This window comes from Nerophis ophidion, linkage group LG20 (assembly GCF_033978795.1).
Source record: "Nerophis ophidion isolate RoL-2023_Sa linkage group LG20, RoL_Noph_v1.0, whole genome shotgun sequence".
Classification (NCBI taxonomy): domain Eukaryota; kingdom Metazoa; phylum Chordata; class Actinopteri; order Syngnathiformes; family Syngnathidae; genus Nerophis; species Nerophis ophidion.
The window spans coordinates 29482848-29504484 of record NC_084630.1 but is presented as its reverse complement, the minus strand read 5'-3'; the positions used below and the strand labels follow the sequence as shown (position 1 = coordinate 29504484).

At 38.1% G+C, this 21637-nt stretch overlaps 1 protein-coding gene across 2 annotated transcripts in view; it reads right to left on the bottom strand.

Moving 5' to 3' along the window:
• Positions 1-11123: 11123 nt before the first annotated feature.
• Positions 11124-21637, bottom strand: part of fgf8b (fibroblast growth factor 8b) — a 35331-nt gene continuing 24817 nt past the window's right edge. For both annotated transcript variants that reach the window (XM_061880254.1, XM_061880253.1), the window contains exon 5: positions 11124-11759. In XM_061880254.1, the coding sequence (XP_061736238.1) occupies positions 11469-11759 (291 nt within the window). In that variant the 3' untranslated portion in view covers positions 11124-11468. The remainder of the gene's footprint in view (positions 11760-21637) is intronic.

Genomic DNA, 21637 nt, shown 5'->3' with positions numbered 1-21637 from the left:
GGACCACTGAGGTACTATCTAATCTCACTAAAACACTAGCAACACAATAGAAAGATAAGGGATTTCCCAGAATTATCCTAGTAAATGTGTCTAAAAACATCTGAATCCGTCCCAATGCAATCGCCTTTTATTTTTTTTTAACTTTTTTATTTTATTTTATTTTGTTTCTAGTCCTTCGCTATCAATATCATCACCCACAAATCTTTCATCCTCGCTCAAATTAATGGGGAAATTGTCGTTTTCTCGGTCCGAATAAGTCTTGCTGCTGGAGGCTCCCTTTATAAACAATGTGAGGACATGAGGAGCCCTCACCCTTGTTACGTCATCGTCTGCTACTTCTGGTAAAGGCAAGGCTTTTTTATTAGCGACCAAAAGTTGCGAACTTTATCGTGGATGTTCTCGACTAAATCCTTTCAGCAAAAATATGGCAATATCGCGAAATGATCAAGTATGACACATAGAATGGACCTGCTATACCCGTTTAAATAAGAAAATCTCATTTCAGTAGGCCTTTAAAGGTATATGTTGCATCTGTGTTTTGTATAACAGGCCTATTTCTTTTCAAGTTTGCAAAGAACTCAATCTAAACAAATACATCAAAATCAAACTAGCTGCTGTGCTCAGTGGCCTTGTGGTTGGAGTGTCCGCCCTGAGATCTTTAGGTTGTGAGTCATACCGAAGATTATAAAAATGGGACCCATTACCCTCCCTGCTTGGCACTCAGCATCAAGGGTTGGAATCTGGGGTTAAATCACCAAAATTATTCCAGACCGCGGCCGCCGTTGCTGCTCACTGCTCCCCTCACCTCCCAGGGGATGGGTCAAATGCAGAGAGTAATTTCACCACATCTAGTATGTGTGTGTGACTATCATTGGTACTTTAACTTTTCTCTTGATGATATTACGTTTGTAAAATAATTTACCTAAAATGACAGCTAAACACATACTCCAGCAAATGTGCTACATGCATTGTATTTTTTGTGGAAGAACAGGCGTTTGTTTGGTTCAAACAAAATTCATGTTTACTTAAAATCCATCCATTCATTTTCTACCGCTTATTCCCTTTGCGGTCGCGGGGGGCGCTGGTGCCTATCTCAGCTACAATCGGGCGGAAGGCGGTGTACACCCTGGACAAGTCGCCACCTCATCGCAGGGCCAACACAAGTAGACGGACAACATTCACACTCACATTCACACACTAGGGCCAATTTAGTGTTGCCAATCAACCTATCCCCAGGTGCATGTCTTTGGAATAAAGCGTTAAAAACAGTCGCGGTCAAAAGTTTACATACAGTTGTAAAAAACATAATGTCATGGCTGTCTTGAATTTCCAATCATTTCTACAAGTCTCCTTTTTTGTGATAGAGCAGTGCTTGACAAATTAAGGCCCGGGGGCCACATGCGGCCTGCTAAGTTTTTCAATCTGGCCCGTTGGACATTCCCCCCAATTTTTTTTTAGATATTTAAGATGGAAAGTGTAGCTGCCATTATGATGTGCAGTGATGTTTTTTAATGACCTCAAGTCTTGAAAAATACTAAGTGTTTCAATGGTTGGAATCTGCGCCTTTGGATGATTTACCAGTTACTATGGTAATCTAATTAGTTACTATGGTAATGTAAGTCACAGCAGCTCAGACGTGGCACCAAGCAGTGTGGGTGGGTAGTCTTTCCACAGAGTGTTTCCACAGAGGCCAGCCTGAAATGCTGGTGTCAGGGACAGACGCAGAAGGAGATTTTTTACAACTAAGTTCTAAAGCTTCATACCGACAGCCATCAGACCGTATAATGCATATGTTCCTTCTTGACTGCACTTGAATGTAGAATATATGAAGAATATATTTATCCATCCATCCCATCCATTTTCTACCACTTATTCCCTTTCGGGGTCGCGGGGGGCGCTGGCGCCTTATATTATTCATATATTATATATATAATATATGTTATATATTATTTATTATTATTGTTGTCTATTTTGAGCGAACTGTGGTGTTGAATTTCCCCCAGGAATCAATAAAGTACTTTCTATTCTATTCTAATCTATTCTATTCTATTCTTATCAACATATCAGATATATCAGATTGTAGGTGTTTTTTTTCAACCTTCACGTTCTTTGGTTGTCTGTTGCATTTTTGTTGCGTTTCGCTTGATTGTAAAATATGTCAATCGAGAGGGGGTGTGACGTTCATATGTGGTCAATATTCAGTGTTTTATCCGCCATAATTAATATTGTAAATCCCACATTCTTTATTCTCATGTACATTCTGGGTGTCTCATTCCGTAAAAAAAAAAGTAATTTCTGTCATAACATTAAACATTCAATCAGACATTATTGTGAGGTTCCTAAAAATAGATATACCGGCCCTTAGACACAGTTTTTTCCTCAAAATTTGGCCCCCCAAGTCAAAATACTGTAATTGCCCTGGCCTGTGATAGAATGATTGGAGCACATACTTGTTGGTCACAAAAAAAAATCATGAAGTTTGGTACTTTTATGAATTTATTATGGGTCCACTGAAAATTTGAGCAAATCTGCTGGGTCAAAAGTATACATACAGCAATGTTTATATTTGGTTACATGTCCCTTGGCAAGCTTCACTGCATTAAGGCGCTTTTGGTAGCCATCCACAAGGTATTTCTGTCCACTCCTTTGGACAAAATGTATGCAGTTCAACTAAATTTATTGACTTGTTTCCCCAGGATTGTCCACATGTCAGGACTTTGGGAAGGACATTCTAAAACCTTCATTCTAGCCTGATTTAGCCATTCCTTTACCACTTTTGACGTGGGTCATTGTCCTGTTGGAACACCCAACTGCGCCCAAGACTCAATCTCCGGGCTGGTTAATTTTAGGTTGTCCCCAAGAATTTGGAGGTAATCCTCCTTTTTTATAGTCCCAGTTACTCTCTGTAAAGCAACAGTTCCATTGGCAGCAAAACAGGCCAAGAGCATAATACTACCACCACCATGCTTGACGGTATGTTTGGTGTTCCTGGGATTAAAGGCCTCACCCTTTCTCTTCCAAACATATTGCTGGGTATTGTGGCTACACAGCTCAGTTTTTGTTTCATCTGACCACAGAACTTTCCTCCAGGAGGTCTTATCTTTATCCATGTGATGTTAGGAAACGCCAGACAGCCATGATATGATGTTCTTTACAAGTGTATGTCAACTTTTGATCGCGACTGTACATTCAACCTATTTGTTAGAGTCGAGGGTGAACTACAACCCCACTTTGTGCCAGCAGTGGGGTGCAATCTCTCCTGGTCACTTGTCAATCACACAACCATTCACACTTATGGACAATTTAAAGCAGGGGTGTACAAAGTGGAGGCCAAGGGCCGTTTGTGGCCTGCGGCACATTCTAAAAATACTTGTAAAATATGGAACTAGACTAAGACTTAGACATTATTTTATTGTCATTCAAATTTGAACTTTACAGTACAGATAAGAATGAAACTTTGTTGCATTAGCTGGTTGTAGTGCAGGCTAAAATAGCAATAATGTTCAGATATGAATAAATACATTACTGTACAGATAAATATTTTGCACTGTTTCATATGCATCCACTTTAATGGATGTTTGTTGTTTTTTCTTTATATTGCAGGGAGTTAATCCGTTTTTGGGGGCGGAATTGAGGGAATTAGTTCGATGCGTTCAAGAGTCTTTTGGCCTGAGGGCAGAAGCTGTTACAGAGACTGTAGGTTCTGCTACGGAAAAAAAGGTGTAATGTAAAAACAACACGTTTAAAATGTTGACACTATATTTACATTTATGCTATTTACACAAATCAAACATGCAGACTGTTTTTCCCCATAAAATAAAAATCTACATGTATTTGTTTTGAAACAGTAAAATGTCAATCTCATTTGCCGGTTATTAGTATTAAGTTTGACTTCCTGTCCAGCACTCTTAAATTTTGTTTCCAAATCCTGTTTTTCTCTCTTTGCCACCACTTTAATCTGAGGGCTAGATCTCTCACCTGTTCCTGGTTGACAATCAGGCTGCTTCCTATGTCAGCCCGGTCTTCTGAACTGTGCTGGATCGTTTTGTATTGCATAGCTTTCCTTATGCTCCCTGTGCCTTGTTGATTTTTGTGCACATTTCTGCGGCCTTATTTTGGTTTTGTTTCCCCTAATAACATTTTTGTACTTGCACTTCATCTGCTGTGTCTGTATCATGGGGTCCAGAATAACAACACCATTATCATTTGACTCGAACCTAAATTCAGATGCATGTTCTGGAGGATTGTGAATAGGCTACACGGTTATGGCTATGGAGATGCATACTTTTCACATTTGAATTGATACGGCAGCCTACCATTTTCCGGTACATTGGAATTGATATCGGGAACTGAGAGTACTTACCTATCTCGTTGTTTTCTTTGATGTTTAACAGAGAGCCGGTTATGAAAACTGTGCTGTACAGTTTGTTTTCTTTCACTTCTGAGTCTCAGGTGCAAGTATTATACAGTATTATTTTAAGTGTTATATACTTTGCATGCAGTTACAATTTCAAGACATTAGATGTCGGTAGTGTATAGGCTGCAGTGTGTGGCCTAGTAAGACAGATAGATCGTACTTTATTGATTCCTACAGGTGAGTTCCCTCAGGAAAATTTAAAAAAGTCAAAAATCAAAACTCAGGGAGTAGTCTTTGCCATTACGTTGAATCTAGTATTTTGTTGCAATCTACAAAGTGTTTATGTTGAAGCATTGTACTTATAAACACGTCAGCTGTTTGATTTTAACATGCCTCTTTGTTGTTTTCATAAAATCGCTAATGCTAATCAGTAGCACGTCTATGGCAAATCCAATGTAAATTAGCATCGAGCTAGCGCAATTTGTAAAGTGGAACCTTACTGTAAATATAAGTGTTTTCTATCATGCATACTTGCTTTGTTGGTATTGAAAATTGCAACATTAACTAAAGACTGTTTGGCCGAGTGTGCTCTGAGGACTTATTTTGCCATCCCGGTAACAGTTAGAGATGCTACCTCAGTAGAAGCATTTAAGTCCCATCTTAAAACTAATTTCTATACTCTAGCCTTAAAAAAGACCCCCTTTTAGACCAGTTGATCTGCCGTCTCTTTTCTGCTCTGCCCCCCTCTCCATGAAAGAGGGGAGTGGGGGGCACAAATGAATCGCTAGCTGTCCAAAGTTGGGACCCAGGGTGGACCACTCATCTGTGCATCAGTTGGGGACATCTCTGCACTGCTGACCTGTCTTCACTCAAGATGATCCCCTGCTGGCCCCACTATGGACTGGACTCTCAGTATTATGTTAGATCAACTATGGACTTAACTCACTATTATGTTAGATCCACTATGGACTGGATTCTCACAATATTATGTTAAATCCACTATGGACTGGACACTCAGTATTATGTTGGATCCGGTATGGACTGGACTCTCACACTATTATGTTAGATCCACTATTAACTGGACTCTCAGTAGTATTTTGGATCCACTATGGACAGAACTCTCACACTATTATGTTAGATTAACTATTGAGTGGACTCTCAGTATTATGTTAGATTCACTATGGACTGGACTCTCATGCTATTATGCTAGATCCACTATGGACTGGACTCTACAAGGTTTCTCATTGTCATCCCGTTGGGTAGAGTTTTTTCTTGCCCTGATGTGGGATCTGAGCCGAGAATGTCGTTGTGGCTTTTGCAGCCCTTTGAGACACTCGTGATTTAGGGCTATATAAGTAAACATTAATTGATTGATCAATTGTTTGCCCGCAAAGTGGTTAAGTCTGCAACCGGACGCCACGTTTGATTGTACGTATATCGATACCCGGTAGAACCGAGTCGGTGTCTATAATAGTAGCAAATTCGGTACCCATCCCTAAACCCTGCACTTTTGTTTCTTAATACAGTTTTCATTACATTTTTCAAGGCACCATTGACAGCCTTACTTTATCTATGAGTTGTAGTGCACTATGTCAGGGTTTGGCTTATAAATATGCAACATTCCTACTGATTCTTTACAGCAGGGCTATTCATCTAGTGGACCGGGGGCCAAGCCCGGCCTGGAAATGACACTATACTGGACCCCGAAGTTCAGGTCAGAACTTGGAGCAAAACATTTTGCAGCAAATTCGTAAACACTAGAGTGCTCCTGTTGTATAAATGCACTTGGACTTGTGTAAACACATTGGCAAATCCTTGCATTGTCATTTTAATTTTGCTAGCAAACATAGAACACTGGAGTCAAAACTTGTGACGTACGTACATAGTTTAGGCGTGCCTCAAGGCACCTCTTTAAGTCATCTCCTTTTTGGTTGTTACACATTTTTTTAGTAATGGTCTTGCTGTAGACATAGTCAACAGTCCTTTGTTCAACCTCCTTATTTAAACTATTGATGTTCCTCAAGGTTCGATTGTAGCTCCTCTCTCTTTCATCATTCGCTCTATTCAACTATTGGCCCACAAGTTCAGCTCACAAAACTTGTGACAGACTCACATTTTTTCGAGCAAATTCTTAAAAAACACTTGACTGCTGTCATAGAAATGATCTTCGACTAGCTTGTTTGAAAAATGTTTCTGAAAACAGCAGAGCGCTCCAGTAACTTTGATAAAATAAATAAACCAAGATCAAATAGGACTAATGGTTAAGAGAGAAGTCATAACCCACGATTCTTCGCTTTCTGGAAATGTGGACACCAAAACGATATACAGATATTGCCACTTATTTGAATATATAAAGCAAAAGCGAAAGCACAGATGAACCCCTCAGTCTTTTCTGTGTAACGATGTGGTCGCATTGTTATGCACCAGTCGTTCTCCCAAGATGCAGCAGGAAACCCTGGAGGCAATGTGCAGGTAAGACAATGATTTATTGTCCATGAAACATGCAAAACTACAAAAAGACTAGCGTGGCGATTGCACGAGAAGTCAAGCTAAGGAAATAGCCAGCGCAAAAGTTTAGCTTAAAAACCGGCAAACAAAACGCAAAGCTTAGCTCTGGAATCGTAGGAATAGACATCGTAACTGTTGCGTGGAAGCAAATAAGACAGCCAGACAGTGTGTGGCAAAAAACAGGATTAAGTAGCTCTCTGATTAGTGTCCAGGAACGGGTGAGCGTCCCGAACACTAATCAGAGGCAGGTGAAATTAATCAGCATCCATGGAAACCAAAAACTCAAACCTAAGGATGCTGAAAACAGAACTGAGGTAGTCAAATAACAGAACAAAGAATGATCCGGGCATAACATTATGACTTGTAGCAATACTGCAAACAACCCTGCAAACATCCCACTCTACACTCTAAAACATTACATGAAGCTTCAACTTACAAAAAAAATGATGTACAATTGTCATGGATCTTTTTAAGTTAGTTCAACTTACCCATTATTCAGTAAATGCCCCAAAACATCTCGAGTTAGGCAAACCCAATTACTTTAATACAAAGAACTTGATTTTCCTTGTCATGTACATTATTAATTAAGTTAAAATAACTTAGTAAGTTATTCAAACTTACTAAGTTATAATCATTCTTCTTAGAAATGTTCATGCAAATTGTCACATCAATTTATTGGAGTAGCAGTAACTTATTTATCTTAAGTCAGAATAAATTACAGACATTTAGGTTTTACGATCACTGTTTATCAAAAGATCAGTCAATGTCTCAGTTCGATAAGAATATTTGAATGGCATATATTGTGCCTGTAACTGTCGCACACTCGCATGGATGCCGTAGTTATGACTCCAAGATGCACGAATCGGGAGAACGATGGGCAGGTAAGAGTTTTTATTACTCTCAAAACAGGCGGAAGCAGTCATACATGTAGAGGTTCTCAACATTATTACAATCCTCGAGCCCTGAGGAACAGGCGAGGCAGGCATAAATAGCAGCCTGATTGGCAACTGCAACCAGGTCCGTAATATCATGGCTTATGTGCAGTGATTTCTCCAGGTTCTCTGAGGCTTTTGATGATATTACGGACCGTAGATGGTGAAATCCCTAAATTCTTGGCAATAGCTGGTTGAGAAATGTTGTTCTTAAACTGTTGGACAGTTTTCTCACACATTTGTTCACAAAGTGGTGACCCTCGCCCCATCTTTGTTTGTGAATGACTGAGCATTTCATGGAAGCTGCTTTTATACCCAGTCATGGCACCCACCTGTTCCCAATTAGCCTGTTCACCCTATGGAATGTTCCAAATAAGTCTTTGATAAGCATTCCTCAACTTTTTTGCCACTTGTGCCAGCTTTTTTGAAACATGTTGCAGGCATCAAATTCCAAATGAGCTAATATTTGCAAAAAATTAAAGTTTTCCAGTTCGAACGTTAAGTATCTTGTCTTTACAGTCTATTCTTTTGATTGATTGATTGATACTTTTATTAGTAGATTGCTCAGTTCAGTACATATTCCGTACAATTGACCACTAAATGGTAACACCCGAATAAGTTTTTCAACTTGTTTAAGTCGGGGTCCACGTTAATCAATTCATATTCAATTGAATGTAAGTTGAAAAAGATTTGTAAATCATTCTATTCCGTTTTTATTTACCATTTACACAACTTGCCAACTTCACTGGTTTTGGGGTTTGTATATTTGTGACGTGTTTAGTCACGGTTACAGATATAAACACCTTAGCCATGCAGCTTTAGCTGGTCAAATCGACATCAACTCTGCAAAAAATTTAAATTAGGAAGAAGCAAAACATATACTTTTTTATCTATGCACAGTTCAAAACATTGGCTTTGCATAGTAGAGTTTTAACTTGCACTCGGTTCCTTTCCTCTTTGTTCACAGTTTCCAAAAACAATTTGAAATGTGGACTCGTCAGACCACAGAATACTTGTCCGCTTTGCATCAGTCCATATTAGATGAGCTTGGCGCCGTTTCTGGGTGTTGTTGATAAATGACTTTCGCTTTGCATAATAAAGTTTTAACGTGCACTAACAGATGTAGCGACAAACTGTAGTTATTGACAGTGTTTTTTTTTAAGTGTTCCTGAGCCCATGTGGTGATATCCTTTACACACTGATGTCGCTTTTTGTTGCACTATTGCCTGAGGGATGTGTGTATGCCACTTGTGCCAGCTTTTTTGAAACATGTTGCAGGTATCAAACTCCAAATGAGCTAATATTTGCCAAAAAATAAAGTTTTTCATTTCGAATGTTAAGTATATTGTCTTTGCAGTCTATTTAATTGAAAATAGGTTGAAAAGGATTTGCAAATCATTGTATTCTGTTTTTATTTACCATTTACACAACGCTCCAACTTCACTGGTTTTAGGTTAAGTTACCCATGCCTTGGGCACTAATACAGCCCCATATAATCGCAGATGCTGGCTTTTGAACTTTGCGCCTAGAACTGTCCGGATGGTTCTTTTTCTCTTTGTTACGGAGGACATGACGTCCAGAGTTTCCCAAAACAATTTGAAGTGTGAACTCTTCAAACCACAGAACACTTTTACACTTTGCATCAGACCGTCTTGGATAAGCTTGTGCCCAGCGAAGCCGGCGGCGTTTCCGGGTGTTGTTGACAAATGGTTTTGGTTTTGGATAGTGGAGTTTTACCTTGCACTTACAGATGTAGCGACAAACTGTAGTTACTGACAGTGGTTTTCTTGAATTATGTTGCAGGCATCAAATTCCAAATGAGCTAATATTTGCAAAAAACAACGTTTTCCAGTTCGAACACTAAGTATCATGTCTTTTCAGTCCATCCAATTGAGTATAGGTTGAAAGGGATTTGCAAATCGTTGTATTCTGTTTTTATTTACAATTTACACAACGTTCCAGCTCGGCTGATTTTAGGTTAAGTTACCCTTGCCTTGGCCACTAATACACCCCCATACCATCACGGATGCTGGCTTTTGAACTTTACGCCTAGAACAGTCCGGATGGTTCTTTTCCTCTTTGTTCCGGAGGACACCACATCCACAGAGTCCAAAAACAATTTGAAATGTGAACTCGTCGGACCACAGAACACTTTTACACTTTTTATCAGTCCGTCTTGGATAAGCTTGGGCCCAGCGAAGCCGGCGGCGTTTCTGGGTGTTGTTGACAAATGGGTTTGGCTTTGCATAGTAGAGTTTTACAGATGTAGCGACAAACTGTAGTTACTGACAGTGGTTTTCTTGAATTATGTTGCAGGCATCCAATTCCAAATGAGCTGATATTTGCAAAAAACAACGTTTTCCATTTCAAACATTAAATATACTGTCTTAGCAGTCTATCCTATTGCATGTAGGTTGAAAAAGATTTGCAAACCATTGTATTCTGTTTTTATCTACCATTTACACAACGTGCCAACTTCACTGGTGTTATAAGTTATAAACTGATTATAATATGTTTAAGTAACAAACTTACATTTTTAATGCTGAAACGACTCTTGGTTTTAAGCTTTACTTACTAAAGGCATGAATTATTTTTTAAAGCGTTATTGCTCCTGATGATTGAAGAGCCATAAACATCAATGTTGATGATTATTTGGGCCGCCAACAAATTGGCCATCCAACTAATGCATCGTGAGAGCAGCCAGGTCCTTGTGTTCGGGGGTCTTCTTCCTCCCCTGTCGTTTGGCCTCTGACGGTCATGCTCAACTGCCTCTGGGAAGAGGATTCCTTTTTCTGCCTCCCTTTCACTCGCGAATGCCTCTTCCCAGCCATTCCCCCTCTTTCAGTCCATGCCACGTTTCGCCACACAGGCCCCGATGTTTTTTCTGCGCCCTCCCACCCCTCCCTGTGTGACTGGCTTCTTTTTGATAACTGACCCCTCCTTGTGTTATTATTCGAACCCACTATTGTATAACATGCCCTTTTATATGAGCTTTCACAAAGGCCCATTTGATCAGAGGGTTACGGTGTGCGATCGTGAGAAATGCAACGACATGGTGGTAACCTTTGTTTGGGCCAAAATGGTGGGCTGACCTCATCGCTTTTAATGCGTAGCTGCAGCCATTCAGGCCCAAGTCTCACTTGCTGAGCACATTGAATCCTGGGGCCTGTCACAGATATTGCCCCTCAGTTATCTGGGTCTCCGACTCCAAGTCGGAGCGGGAGGTAGGGAGGGGGTCGGGGGGGGGGACAACATTTTGTATGCGAGCATCCCATTCCAAAACAACATGACAGAAAGGCTTCAGAATGGATTCTTTAGTGGTTTTAATATACACTCTAAAATAAATATCGATTTGATGCAATTTACATATTTTACAGTAAAATATATTCATATATGTAAAAAAAAAAAAAAAGTGGTTATAAAATATCCAAAAATGCCTCGTCAGGGGAATTAGAATATCCACTGAAACTCAGATAGCTGCCATGTCGAGCTTCGTACTTGAAACAGTCTTTAGAAGTCTTGCTATGGATTCAATTTCCCACTAATTTCATGAGAAAATCGGCCACCTCTAACCATCTTCTCACCGAGTTGGAAATAACTACCAGATTAGACTCAGAACCCAGAACAAACAGTCCGCACTCCATGTAACGCTTCGTCCACCTTGTCCGCCCTCAGCGGCCCCCGGAGCGCTGCTGATGGGAATGTTTAGTCCTCTTGCTGAGAGGGAGGACGGAGAGAGGGAGAGCGTCAAACGGACGTCGCTCGCTCAGCAGGTGGCCCCGAGGTAGCCGCTTCATGAAGTGGGCTTCTCGCTGGTGCTGCTTGGTTTTGGAGGCCTTCCTCGGACGGCCCTTGCGCGTGAATGCCATGTACCAGCCCTCGTATTTGGCGTTCTGGAGCGCCGTGTAGTTGTTTTCCAGAACAATCTCGGTAAAGATGCAGTCTTTGCCTCTTCCCTTCCTCTGTGTAAAAAAAAAAAGAAAAGAGGCAGATAAAATGAATGCGTTTTGTACATTCAGAAAGTGAAAATTGCTTCCGTCATGCAACTAAACTACAGTTTTTGTAGGCCTCTAGGATTTTGATTAAAATGTATTGGTTAGTTATTGGTTATTGTACGGCCAAACATTGCATGCAACAAACTAATCAAATTTTCTGGGTGTTGTTGATGTTTATTCAATTTGCATCATTCCGCAGAATCGGGTACCCAAACAAGGAATCCCACACGTTTTCGAAAAAGTGGGGGTGTCCAACTGCAACTTTTTCATATTGAGTATTGGTCGATACCAATTAGTGTTGTCGCGATACCAATATTTTTTTAAGTAACAAAATTATTATGATACTTTTCGGTACTTTTTGATACCTTTCTACTTTTCTAAATAAAGGGGACCACCAAAAAAATTGGATTATTGGCTTTATTTTAACAATAAATCTTACGGTACATTAAGAATATGTTTCTTATTGCAAGTTTGTCCTTAAATAAAATAGTGAACATGCTAGACAACTTGTCTTTTAGCAGTAAGTAAGGCAAGTAAGTAAGTAAGCACCGGTACTTTTCAGAGGCGGTATAGCACCAAAAACGATTCACTAGTATTGCGGTACCATACTAATACCGGTGTACCGTACAACCCTAAACACAGTTTTTGATTAAAATTCCTTGGTTGGTTATTGGTTATTTTATGGCCAAACATTGCATGCAACAAAATAGTCAAATTTTCTGGGTGTTGTTGATTTTTATTTAATTTCTACCATTCCGCGGAATCGGGTGCCCAAACAAGGAATCCCACGCGCTGGCGAATGAGTAGGGGTGTTCGAAAGCAATTTTTTCATATTGGAGCCTTGAGTATTGGTCGATAACGGTTAGTGTTGTCCTGATACCAATATTTTGTTACCGGGACCAAAAGTATTTTGATACATTTCGGTACTTTTCGATACTTTTCTAAATGAAGAAGACCCCAAAAAAATTGCATCACTGGCTTTATTGTAACAATACATAATACGGTACATTAAGCATATGTTTCTTATATCAAGTTGGTCCTTAAATAAAATAGTGAACATACTAGAAGACTTGTATTTTAGTAGTAAGTAAGCAAATAAGTAAGTAAGCACCGGTACTTTTCAGAGGCGGTACAGCACCAAAAACGATTCACCAGTATCGCGGTACTATACTAATACCGGTGTACCGTACAACCCTAAACATGGTTTTTAAATAAAATTCATTGGTTGGTTATTGGTTATTGTATGGCCAAACATTGCATGCAACAAACTAGTAAAATGTTCTGGGTGTTGTCGATTTTTATTCAATTTGCATCATTCCGCGGAATCGGGTACCCAAACAAGGAATCCCACATGTTTGCGACTGCAACTGCGACTGCAACTTTTTCATATAGAGTATTGGTCGATACCAATTAGTGTTGTCCCGATACCAATATTTTGTTACAGGTTCCGGTAAGTAACAACATTATTTGGATACTTTTCGGTACTTTCTGATACCTTTCTAAATAAAGGAGACCACAAAAAATTGCATTATTGGCTTTATTTTAACAATAAATCTTACGGTACCTTGAGCATATGTTTCTTATTGCAAGTTTGTCCGTAAATAAAACAGTGAACGTACTAGACAACTTGTCTTTTAGTAGTAAGTAAGCAAGTAAGTATGTCAGCACAGGTGCTTTTCAGAGTCAGTATAGTACCGAAAATGATTCATTAGTATCCCGATACTATACTAATACCGTGGTTGGTTAGTGGTTATTGTACGGCCAAACATTGCATGCAACAAACTAATCAAATTTTCTGGGTGTTGTTAATTTTTATTCAATTTGCATCATTCCGCGGAATCGGGTGCCCATACAAGGGATCCCACACTTTTGCGAATAAGTAGGGGTGTCCGAATGCAACTTTTTCATTATGAGTATTGGTCGATACCCATTAGTGTTGTCCCGATACCAATATTTTGTTAAGTAACAAAATTATTTTGATACTTTTCGGTACCTTTTGACTCCTTTCTAAATAAAGGGGACCACAAAAAATTGCATTATTGGCTTTATTTTACCAATAAATCTTACGGTACATTAAGCATATGTTTCTTATTGCAAGTTTGTCCTTAAATGAAATAGTGAACATACAAGACAACTTGTCTTTTAGTAGTAAGTAAGCAAGTAAGTATGTCAGCACAGGTGCTTTTCAGAGGCAGTATAGTACCGAAAATGATTCATTAGTATCGCGATACAATACTAATACCGAGGTTGGTTATTGGTTATTGTACGGCCAAACATTGCATGCAACAAACCAGTCAAATTTTCTTGGTGTTGTGGATTCTTATTGAATTTGTATCATTCCGAGGAATCGGGTGCCCAAACAAGGAATCCAACGTGTTTGCGAATAAGTAGGGGTGTACGAATGCAACTTTTTCATATTGGAACCTTGAGTATTGGTTGATACTGATTAATGTTGTCCCGGTACCAACATATTTAGTTACTTTTCGGTACTTTTCGATACTTTTCTAAATAAAGAGGATCAAAAAAAATTTAATCATTGGCTTTATTTGAACAGTTAATCCTACGGTACATTCAGCATATGTTTCTTATTGCAAGTTTGTCCTTAAATAAAATAGTGAACATACAAGACAACTTGTATTTTATTAGTAAGTAAGCAAGTAAGTAAGGAAGCAACAGTACTTTTCAGAGGCGGTATAGCACCAAAAACGATTCACTAGTATCGCAGTACTATACTAATACCGGTGTACCGTACAACCCTAAACACAGTTTTTGATTAAAATTCCTTGGTTGGTTATTGGTTATTTTATGGCCAAACATTGCATGCAACAAAAAAGTCACATTTTCTGGGTGTTGTTGATTTTTATTCAATTTGTATCATTCCGCGGAATCGGGTGCCCAAACAAGGAATCCCACGCCCTGGCGAATGAGTAGGAGTGTTCGAAAGCAATTTTTTCATATTGGAGCCTTGAGTATTGGTCGATAACGGTTAGTGTTGTCCTGATACCAATATTTTGTTACCGGGACCAAAATTATTTTGATACATTTCGGTACTTTTTGATACTTTTCTAAATGAAGAAGACCACAGAAAAGTGCATTACTGGCTTTATTTTAACAAAAAATCTTACGCTACGTTAAACATATGTTTCTTTTTTAAATTTTTATTTATTTTATTTTTATTGACATCCAGCATCACACATTCCTATCCATTACATCATTTTTACATACATCATATATCTGTTGTCTGCCCTAAATGTCAAAATAGTTTTTGGTTTATATCCCAACGATGCCACCCCTCCCCACAAAAAGAAAACAAAATAGTAATACTATTTACAGATACATTGATATAATAAAGAACTTTTTTTGGCATATCAACAATAATGAATTAATAATAATACTCAGAAATAAAATTAAATAATATAAACATATAGTAAATGATAATTAAAAAAATGTATAGACATATAGAGAGTAATCGTTTTCTTTTTCTTTTTTTAAACAGTATTGTCACTAATTCGAGAAATTAAAATCAGGCTTATGGGGCGTGACATAATTGACCCAGTTCTCATGGTAAACATATGTTTCTTATTGCAAGTTTGTCCTTAAATAAAATAGTGAACATACTAGACAACTTGTCTTTTAGTAGTAAGTAAGCAAACAAAGGCTCCTAATTAGTCTGCTGACGTATGCAGTAACATATTGTGTTATTTATCATTTTATTATCTTGGACAAGTGGTAGAACATGAATTATTAATCCACTTGTTCATTTACTGTTTATTTCTGCTTACCTTCTCTTTTAACATGTTCTATCTACACTTCTGTTAAAATGTAATAATCACTTATTCTTCTGTTGTTTGGATGCTTTACATTAGTTTTCGATGATACAACAGATTTGGGTATCAATCCAATACCAAGTAGTTACAAGATCATACATTGGTCATATTCAAAGTCCTCATGTGTCCAGGGACATTTTTCCTGAGTTTATAAGCATAATATACATTTAAAAAAAATGAGAGATGTGATGAAAAAAAATATTGACGTAATCATAGTAGTATCGAGTAGATACGCTCTTGTACTTGATATCATTACAGTGGATGTTAGGTGTAAAACCACCAATGTTGTTTGTTTACATTTTGATGGCGGTGAGCTACGGTGTGTAGTGAAGCATGTTTAGCTATTCCTCGTCCTGCAGGGATGATGCTTGTGAGAAATGTACTTTATTTGTCCCCATGGAGACCAGGATTGGTGATTTAGAAGTAGCTAAAACACTGCCGACTGGGGCTGAACTTTAGCTGCTAGCTACTTTTCAGAGGCGGTATAGTACCGAAAATGATTCATTAGTATCGCGATACTACAATAATACCGGTATACCGTACAACCCTAAACACGGTTTTTGATTAAAATATATTGGTTGGTTATTGGTTATTGTACAGCCAAACATTGCATGCAACAAACTAGTCTAATTTTCCCTTTGTATCATTCGGACAAATCGGGTGGCCAATCAAGGAATCCCACGCGTTGGCGACTGAGTAGGAGTGTCCAAATGCAACATTTTCATATTGGAGCCTTGAGTATTGGTCGATACCGATATTAAACTGATATTTTGAACCAGGTATGTCAAAAAATGTTCCCCTAAGGGCTGCACACTGAAAATCAAAACATGCGGGGGCTATTGTGATTATTGAGAAGGTGGAGCAGAGGCGTCTCAAATCTCCAGACACATTAGCAGACAAATTACTGAGTAACGTTGTGAACGACGCCATCCACCATTTGGTCCATCTCAAAAGGGTTAAGGAACAGAAAATCGAAGCTTCCAACCAGATCGAAGGAGGCCTCTTTGAGCTGGATGAAGGATGTATTTATTCATTGGAACATCAAGATGGTCCATCTTCTTTTTTAACTGAAGAGGAGCCATCTTCTCCAGAGATGTTTAACCGACCGGAGAGTCCGATTTTGGGGCCTAGAGGAAGTTGAGGCGGGTGGGGTTGGGGGGGGGGGGGGGGGGGGGGGGGGTAGTGGGGGGGTGTATATTGTAGCGTCCCGGAAGAGTTAGTGCTGCAAGGGATTCTGGGTATTTGTTCTGTTGTGTTTATGTTGTGTTACGGTGCGGATGTTCTCCCAGGATCAAAACCCATAAAACATAAACTTTTTTTTTCTCTTTAGGACTCATCTCCAGTTTGGTCTTGGGGACCCAAAAGGGTCTAAGTCATAAAAATGGTAAAAACAAGTCGCTTATAATTATTAATATTATTTTTGTTGTCATTCAACAATTGCAGTACATCTGTAAAATCAATGTAAGGTCAATCTGCAGATATAATTATAAATTAAATTAAAAATAATAAAGTTAATATATGTTTTCATCAAAGATATTTTAACATTGTTGCCCTACGGGAAACTGGGTAACATATGGCACACTGACAAAGCTTAACCTATTGTTACTATAACAATCTGCAAGGTAAACATAGTTGGGTTCTTTCTCTACCTCAATTTTTCTGCTTTCTTTTGTATTTCAAGCTATCATTACATATATGTATTGTTGCATTTGTAAAATTGTATTGTTGATAATACAGGTAATTATTGTTATTGTTCTTTATCAATAGTGTTATTTCTATTGGTGTTTATATTGCTCCATTCGTAGTGTAAAAATGCTCATTGTCATTTCTGTATTATTATTTATTTCACTAACTATTTATTTGATATCACTTTTACCATCATATTTGTACATATCCTATTTGCTGTTGTTGTTCTGTTGTTGTTATTGTTGTGTTTGCTGTTGTTGTTGTGTCTATCTTATCCCCCTCTTATCCCCGCAATTTCCCCTTCTGTCTTCTTTTTTTTTCTCTTTCTATCCCCTCCTGCGCCGGCCTGGCTGCACAAAATAATAGAAATCCATTTAATAAAGTCAAATACAAATAAGGCAACAAGAGAAGTATCCCACACTTCTCTTTTGTAAAGTACATTTGTACAGTAGAAATGGGCATCTACATCAACTATAGGATTTGCCTGAGTAGCTGGACAGGACAAAAAAATAAATAAGATAAATTAATGTATTTTGGCATGTTTTATGCCCTTTTTGTCAAAATACCCTGTTTGTTATGGCAAAAATACAATATATGCATTCATTATTTTTTCCCCCAAATTTTCAGAGTAGAATATTTGAAGTCATTGTAACCTTAAATAGGTCAAATACTTAATTACGACATTGATTTTAATTCATTTTTATTTTTTCAGCAATGACAATTTGAAAAAAAAAATTGGAATCCCAAAAGACCTGACCCAATAAAGTGTTAAAAATATATTATTTAAATTTCAACACCTAAGTCTCTAGATTAGCTCCAGATGAATCTGCCGTTTCTAAGTTATTTTGTTTTAATGGTTTTTCTTTAAAATTCCTTTTTTTTTTTTTTTTAAAGAAAACTTGTCTTTTACATGGCAAACACTCAAAGTATGCACTATTTCCCCTAAAACCTATTTCAAAATGGAATATTTGATGTGTAGTAATTGTAAACAGCTTTTTATTATGAATTTTATATTTCACACAGAGCAGTGCTTGAATTATATATATAATTCTTTGAGCAGTTTTACAAATAATTTAATTTACTGTAAATGTGCCTCTCTGACTTTCTGCTCAGTCTGTCATTTGAAGGGGAACTGAACTTTTGGGGGAATTTTGCCACAAGCACAATTGTTCACAATCATTATGAAAGACTTTTGATACAATTTTATGATCTTAAACATGATAAAATACTTGGAAGATGCAGCCAATGGGAGTCACCTTGTAGCCTTCAAAGTCTTCTAAAACAACTTCATAACCCTTCATCATCGTCTCATATAGACACTGCAAGTATAAATATAATGTAGTAACAAACACCGTCATAAAAATATGTAATATGTTCAATATTTACAGTATTTTGGTCATTTTATGCCGTACCAGAACTTAATTCCTCAGCGCATTTATTTCCGTTTCCATATCAGTGCCATTGCATCTTCCGGCAACAAATGTGTGCTCTGACTTCCGGCAAAAAAACGCAAGTGTGTTTTAATCATGGCAGACTTGGTGACAGACAGCAAAGACTACTGTTTTTGGAAAAAAAAAATAGGATTCACAACCTTATCTTTTTGAACCTGAAAATACAGAGGATGAACTGTTGGTTATGCCAGCACAAAGAGAGGCTGAAACGTCAGAGTAGACTGAAGCCAAGAGAGAGAGGTCCCCTTGACTTTGACTTAGCCCGGGGGTCAGCAACTTGCGGCTCTAGATGCGGCTCTTTAGCGCCGCCCTAGTGGGTCCCTGCACCCCTTTCAGAGATGTGTGAGAATGGAAAAAGATGAAAAAAATGTTTTAAATATATTTTCTGTAGGAGAACAAGCACGACACGAACCTCCCTAATTGTTAGAAATCCCACTGTTTACGTTACACATGCTTCACTGATGAGAATAATTGGCAAGGATGGTTTTGTCCTACTAATTTAAGTACCTTTAACTCATCGTAGTTTGTCTACATGTACAACTTTTTCCGATGCTGCCACAGAAAGACGTGTTTTATGCCACTCCTTCTTTGTCTTATTTCGTCCATCAAACGTTTTAGGCTAGCAGTACGTACATATTGCATCATTATGCCTCATTTGTAGGTATATTTCAGCTCATTTAATTTCCTTTACTTATGTCCTCTGTGTATTTCTTTTATATTTGCATGTCTCATGACACATATCTGTATGTAATATTGGCAGCAATTCTCATACTTGTTTGTATGCCATGTTGTTCCAGACCACAGCAAAAGTTACCCAGCTTGCAAAGATTGTAATAAAGCCATTGGAAGAAGACAACCTGCCATTTCCTTTAACTTGGACACAGTTTCGCTGAAGTACGGATATGACACAGGTTATAGAATGTACATGAAGTATTGCTGGCGGTTTTTGAATGGAGATTTAAAGTGATTTAAAGGGAGAAACCATTGCTCCCATTAGCTGCATTACTAACCACCTAAAATACAAATTAGAATACAAAAAACCCCAAAACCCTTTGTCTTCTTGCCTCATTAGGATTGTGAACAATAGGCAAAATTCGAAAAAAAAAAAAAAGGCCAGTTGCAAACCCAAAGGGGACCTATGATGAACTTTGTCTTTTCTGACCTTTGAAAATTGTTACAATGTTGGCTACTGGTGTTAAAAAATATCAATTGTCAATTGGTTAATGAATTTGGATGTGAGATTGCGCACACGTTTTGGATGCTTCTTAACAAAGTTGCTTTGTATTGATCAGAGTGTGCAGGTATACCAACTAGTGTTTATAATAATGGTTGTCCACACATTTACAATTTTTTTCTCTTATTTATTTTCTAAATAAAATAAAAAAAACAACTTAAAATTTTTATTTTATTTATTTATTTATTTTCCTTATTTACCTATGGCACTATTACGGTTGGGTTGCAGCTTGCTGCGAGGTTCGTTCCCCCGGGATGCAAACGGACCACTCCGGACAGGACTTGCAGGTAAGAACATGATTTACTCCTCGCAAATCAAAGAAGCACCAAAAACAGAAAAATAAGACAAAGGGAAAAAGTGCCGATCTAACTGGATGATTGGGCTAACACTTAGCACAGACTAGAGACAGGAATTCTCACGTAGCAGTTGCATGTAGCAAACAAGGAAGCAAGGATGAGTGTGGCAAGAGAGGTGAATAAATAGCTCTCTGATTAGTGGTCGACTGCAGGTGAGCGTGCCGACCACTAGCCAGAGGCAGGTGAACCCAATTAATCCCCATAGAAACCAGCACAAACCCAGAGATGCACAAAACAGGAACTAAGGGAGTCCAGAAATAACAGAACATAACGAAAACATGATCCAGTCCACGGATCATGACAGATACTGTACTGAGTCTTTGATTTATTTTGTACAATTTTCCATTTTGTCTGTTTGTGCACTTTTTTTTATTTTATTTTATTACATCCATTGATTGACCACAGCTGTGACTATTGAAGTGCATCAAATCCTGCTATAAAATTGCACACTGACAAAAACCTTGTTGAAACCGGTCTGTGTTTGGTAACGCCTGTGCAGTTAGTATTAAAATTAACCCTTGTTTGGTGTTCGGGTCCGTGGGGCCCGTTTTCATTTTTTATTAAAAGAAAAATGATACAATTAATTAATTTTTCAAACTGAGACTCACTGACTTAGGCTCATTTTCTGTGAAGAACATATATCAGAATACATATTTAATGACCACACACAATTATACCCCCCCTACACATTTATATTACATATAAGATGTCCGGCTAATAGAAGTGTGGAAATTGATGATCCGTGTACCACACACACACACACACACACACACACACACACACACACAGCAGACCTACACAGGAGGAGGACAGAACATCAGAGGGTCAAATGTGCGAGAAAAAGAGAGCAGACAGTGTTGGCAAACAATGTTGCAACCTTGTGTGGGAACCGCAGATGCAGAAACAGGCAGAGAAATTTATTTTAAATGTCAAAATACTGAACAGATGTTTACCTTATCCCTATAAGCATCTGTTCAATATTTTAACATAAAAGTGTTTGATTGTGAGGCATTAAAAGCCACAAAATGCAACAGGTCCATCAGACCCACAAACGCTGGCTGAATAACAACAATATGAACATCACACAAGGGTTAAAAGAAGAACACGACTGGCCTTGCTTTTTCATTAAGTACACTTTTTTTTGTGCACCTCTTTATTTTTGTTTTATTACATTTTTAAGAGAGTGCGGGTTTTTTCTGTATATTATACCTACTGCTGTGAATCTACAGTATATCATATTCATGCAATTAATTTGCGACCGTGATTGAAATAAATAAATAAAACCAAATAA